Source organism: Nannospalax galili, unplaced genomic scaffold (genome assembly GCF_000622305.1).
Source record: "Nannospalax galili isolate Female #2095 unplaced genomic scaffold, S.galili_v1.0 scaffold385, whole genome shotgun sequence".
NCBI classification, from domain to species: Eukaryota; Metazoa; Chordata; class Mammalia; order Rodentia; family Spalacidae; genus Nannospalax; species Nannospalax galili.
In genome coordinates, this window is record NW_008354956.1 from 1,400,975 (window position 1) to 1,406,322 (window position 5,348).

A 5,348-nucleotide genomic window follows, 5' to 3' on the forward strand; every position below is an offset into this window, starting at 1 on the left:
AGGGCTGTGCTAAGATGGTACCACCAAGAGCCAGAAAATGACATGCACTTTGAGACAAACAAAACAGTGCCTGGCTCAGAGTGGTCAAGTGCCTGCCTCAGAGCCACACAGCTCAAGGACAGCTGGATAGCGTCTGGTGTTCCGTGGCCTCTCTCCCTGTCTACTGTCCTAGCCAGGAGTTGGACCCCAGCCCTGGTGGCCTTGGGTGTGTGCAAAGAGAGCTTGGCCCTAGGCCCTGCCCCTGTCCTTCCTCCCCCCACCACCCCCACAGCACTTGGGACTCAGCCCTTCCTAGTGTTAAATAGAAACCTCTTTATTGTAAGTATTGACCGTTCCTTAATACTTTGGATTGGGTCCAGACCTTGAGGTGAGGGGAAAGGGGCTGGGATATTTCTGTAGAGCTTTCCAGAACACCACCCACACCAGGCCAGGCTATGGGGGAGGAGGGTGCTGGGAATGGGCTTCACAGCCTTGGGGAGCTCTTGGCTGTTTCTGGACTCTGTTTCACTCCTGGAGGGGACCCTCTGGGCTGGGTGGGACATCTAAGGAATCTTCCATCCCAGAGCTCTGTGTCCCGGGCAGGGGGTCACAGGGGACAGGGAAGGAACATGATGTATCAGCAGCAATGTGAAAGGTACCCAGAGCCTCAGCGCTGGGCTCGGGGCCTGGCTGGAGATGGAGGCCGAGGCCGCAGGGGCAGACAGGCCAGACTGGGCCTGGCCAGCCGGGAGACAGGAAGGCGGCCCAGCAAGAGAGGGATGCCGAGGCAGAAAGATGAGTGGGGAACAGGGATGTCAGCAAAGAAGGCATGGTCCCGAGGGGGTGACAGGGTGCCGCTGTCCGACAGTTCCAGGTCCCGGGCCACTGCCAGGATCTCCTGACGGGCAGCTGCATTTCGAAGGCCTCGGATGTCAAGGAGGGCCGCCACATGCTTCCGCCTAGTGGGAGAGGGAATTAAAGGTGTTTGGGGGTCCTGGGAGTAGTACTGGGTTCCAGTAGAACTCTGGAACCCCAATGTCCCATTTCTTTGCATTATCTCCTGTCCGAGTCTTCAGCAGCCATTTCCAGTTTTCCACGCAGAATCTACCAGAACCCTCATCTACAAACCTAGTAGTAGAGTCTTCAGTCTTTTTGCTCCAAGTCTCAGATCCTCATTAATTGACCTTAATTTTGCTCAGAAGTTGGTTTTTTTTGGCTTTTTGAGACAGGGTCTCCTTAAAGTCCCAGCTAGCCTGGAACTCACTATATAGACCAGGCTGGCCTTGAACTCAGAGATCCGCCTGCCTCTGCCTTCTGACTGCTGGGACTAAAGGCATGCGCCACCACACCCGGCTCAGCGGTCTTTTTTAAGAGCCACACCCCCAGTCCCTCACTGGGTAATTCTAGGCAGGGACTCTACCTCTGAGCTGCAACCTTCCTTTTCAGTTCTGTTTTGTCAGATATTTCTCACTAAGTTTCCCAGGTTGGTACTGGATTTCTGACTGCTGTCAGCCTCCTGAGTACCTGAGTTTACACACCTGCACTTCTACCTCCTCCATTTGATACCAGAATCCCCTGACCCATTGCACCAGTGACATCATCACCTCCCTCCCAATGGCCTCCTGGTCACTGCTCACAGCTAGTCTAAAAGCATCACACCTGACAGCTCCCCCTCCATTGCTGTCCTAACCCTCTTTCCCCAGGGCAGGTCTGGACATCCATACCACTGCAGTTTGGGAATTGACATCCAAACGTCAACTCACTTTATCTCCATTTAGATCATTCTAGAACATTCATCCCTTGGAATACTCACATTGCTCCCAACATATTCCCAGAATTCCATTCCAAGATTAAAATTCATGGTCCAAAGCTGTGCTCAAAATCGGCTATATTCTGCAAGCCCTGCCTCTGAATGCAAACTACTAAAACCTTCCCTCAAAATCACATCTCAACTCTTGATCGACAATCCAAAAATAAACCTCAAAAATGGATGCCATAGATCACTTATATAGTCCCAGTGCTCAGGAGGCTGGGACAGGAGTTTGCTATATGTTCCTTGCCAGCCAGGGCTGTCTCAATCAATCCAACTCCAGTCTAGTGGCACACGCCTTTAATTCCAGCACTGGTGAGGCAGAGGCAGGAGGATCTCTGAGACTGAGGCCAGCCTGGTCTACACAGTAAGTTCCAGGCCAACCAGGGCTACGTGAGGCCCTGTCTCAAAAATAAAACTCCGAAACTAGAGCCAGGGAGATGGCTCAGCAGTTCAACACACATACTGCTCTTCCAAAGGGTCCAAGATCATTTCCAGCACCCACATCAGGCACCTCATTACTGCCTATAATTCCAGCTCCAGGGGGACAGACACCTCTGGCCTCTGAGGACACTGAATTCCTGCACACAATACACATAATTTTAAAAGTAAAATAACAAACTAGGGCCAGGGAGATGGGTTAGGGCTCTTGCCATCGAGCCTCACTACCCAAGTATGATCGCCAGAACCCACAAGGTGGACGGAGAGAGCTGACCATCCCTCTCAAGCTGTCCTCTGACCTGCACACACACACCGTGGTACGCTTGTGCCACCAAACCGGCTCCAGAACTACTCTACATCTCTTTGTTGTTGTTTGTTTGCTTTGAGACAGGGTCTTCCTGTAGCCCCAGCTGGCCTGAAACACTATGTAGACCAGGCTGGCCTTGATCTCACAAAGATCTGCCTGCCTCTGCCTCCTAAGTACTGGGATTAAAGGTGTGCGCCATTACACCTAGCAATACAGAATACATCTTAACTCAAGCTCCTGAGCACACTTTGACTTGAGAACTCTCATATGAAGCAGACCTCTGGGGTCTTCACTGCCACCTTCAGAAAGCTCAATACCTTCATCTTCTATGGAATCCTGCAGCTCCGAAAAGAAACTTCAGAACAGCTCTAGCCAGGTGTGGTAGCACACACCTTTAATCCAGCACTTGGGAGGCAGAGGCAGGTGGATCTCTGTAAAATTGAGGTCAGTTTGGTCTACATAGAGAGTTCTAAGCCAACTGGGGCTATAGGGAGACCATGTCTCAAAAAGACAAAAACTAAGCTGGGCATGGTGGCGTATGCCTTTAATTCCAGCACTTGGGAGGCAGAGGCAGGTGGATCTCTGTAAATTTGAGGCCAGCCTGGTCTACATAGTAAGTTCCAGGACAGCTGGGGCTACAGAGAGACCCTGTCTCAAAAAGACACACACACACAAAAAGACAAAAACAAAAACAAAACAAAACAAAAACCCAATATAGCTCTAAAACCTTCCAGTTCAAACTAAAACACAGCTAAGTACCTGGATCTTTCAAGCCCAGCCTATGAATCTCAAACTTAGCATCAGATTCAAGTTCTGATCCACAGTCTGAGGTTCAACTTCAGAAACTCAGATCTTGGGATGGAGAGATGGTTCAGCAGTTAAGAGCACTGGCTGCTCTTAGAGAGGACTCAGGTTCAATTCCCAGCACCCACATGGTGGCTAACAAGGGTCCATAACTCCAATTCCAGGGGATCTTACGCCCTCTTTGGCCTCCACAGGCATTGTGTGTGTGGATGCACTGACATACATGCAGGCAACACACTCATACACAGAAATCAAAAATAATAAACAAAATATAAAAAAATAAAAATAGTGGGGCATGGTGGCTCACCCCTTTAGTCCCAGCACTCAGGAGTCAGAGGTAGGCAGATCTCTGTGAGTTTGAGGCTAGCCTGGAAAGTTCCAGGAGCTTGACTTAAACTGCTCCCATTTCCCACCTCACTCCACTGAGGTCTCACTGGTAGCATAGGTCTGGCTGCCACACAAGCCCAGTGTCATAGGTACCACGTCTCTCATCGCTACTGTCACCAAATTACCCTTTGGTACTCATGGTGGCCATGCTGGATCCTGGCTTTGAAGTCAGTTTGCTAGTTTGGGTTGGATTCCCAGGTTTCCAATGTCTAATGCTGATACTTGCAAAATCAGAGATTCAGCACTCTGCAGATGTTATTAAATTTATATTTTAATTTTAATTTAATTTAACTTTTTCTCACAGATGCTCTGGAACTCACTAAGTAGACCAAACTGGTCTCAAACTCAGAGATCCATCTGTTTCTGCCTCGCAAGTGCCTTTAGCATGCACCACCATGCTTAATATTTTTTTGCATATATTTTAAAAAATAACTTTAATTTCACTTTAAAAAATCCCTTTTTGTGCTGTGTATGGGATCCAGGATTTTGTGCCTGCTAGACAAATGCTCTATCACTGAGCCGCACCCCCAGCCCCTCCCTGGGGGATTCTAGGCAGGGGCTCTAACACTGAGCCATCCCTCCAGCTCCAATTGTCCCTTTTTGGAGAGGACACCTGAAGTGCTTGCTGTGAGGACTGGCAGAAAAACTAAGCAACATTCTTACCCTGTCCTCAATAGCAACGAAGATGAAGTCCCACAAAAACCCATGAAGAGAATATTATCCCCAGACCACAGATGCGGACATTGAGGCTGGGGGATGGCCCACTAGGATCTGGATGGCGCCAGTGTCTGCAGCTCTCCCTTGCGTGTGCGCCCGCGCGCGCGTGCTGTGCTGTCCCCGCGTCCCAGGCGGCTCCCTGCAGGGCCAGCCCTTCCTGCTGCTGGCCGCCCCGCGCCCCCCTTGCCCTGGGCTTCCTGTGACCGCTTGTTTGTTTGTGAGCCTTGGTGGCGGCAGAAGGAGGGAAATCTATTAAGAATGCCCTGGTAGCAGCAGGAAACGGCCATCAGACACGCTCACCCGCGGGGCAGGAAACACGGGGACGGATGCCCAGATCCACACACGTCCTGGGCAGGCGCTCTGGCCACTCACCTGATGTCTGGGTAGTCGCGCACCAGCACCCCGACCTCCACCTGGATGCTCGGAGTGTCTTCCAACTGCAGGACCTCGGCCAGATGCGGCACCACCGGGTCCAGCCAGGAGGCCTGGGACTCCTGTGGGGAAAAGTGTTTCCGAAAATCACACAAAGCCGCGGCATGCTCAAGCACTGTACCGGCAAACACTGCACCCCCAAATAACCCTCCCATGCTGAGGCTTGCCCCTGTCTAGGCTCTTCCGGGCTTCACTCTCCAGGCTGTTAGTTGGAACCTTCAGGTATTTCAAGGAAAACCCTCTATATAATTGATATAGCTTTGAAGATAATCTAAGGTTAGGTTACAAGATGACTTTGATCCTGACACTCCAGAGGCAGAGGCAGGTGAGTTCTAGGTCAGTCAACTAGTTCCAAGACAGCAAGAGCTGCATAGTGAGACCATGTCTCAAAAAAAAAAAAAAAAAAAAAAAAAAAATTTTTTTTTTTAAAAAAAAAAAAATTTAAAAAAAATTTTTTTTAAAAAAAAAAAA

The 5,348-nt window shown here is 50.1% G+C and overlaps 1 protein-coding gene across 1 annotated transcript in view; it reads right to left on the bottom strand.

Annotated features, from left to right (window-relative positions):
* Positions 1 to 292: 292 nt before the first annotated feature.
* Exoc3l2 (exocyst complex component 3 like 2) overlaps positions 293 to 5,348 on the bottom strand; it is a 33,446-nt gene continuing 28,390 nt past the window's right edge. Inside the window, 2 exon segments of the mRNA XM_008852026.3 lie at positions 293 to 938; positions 4,818 to 4,939. Of these exon segments, the coding sequence (XP_008850248.2) occupies positions 647 to 938; positions 4,818 to 4,939 (414 nt within the window). The 3' untranslated portion in view covers positions 293 to 646.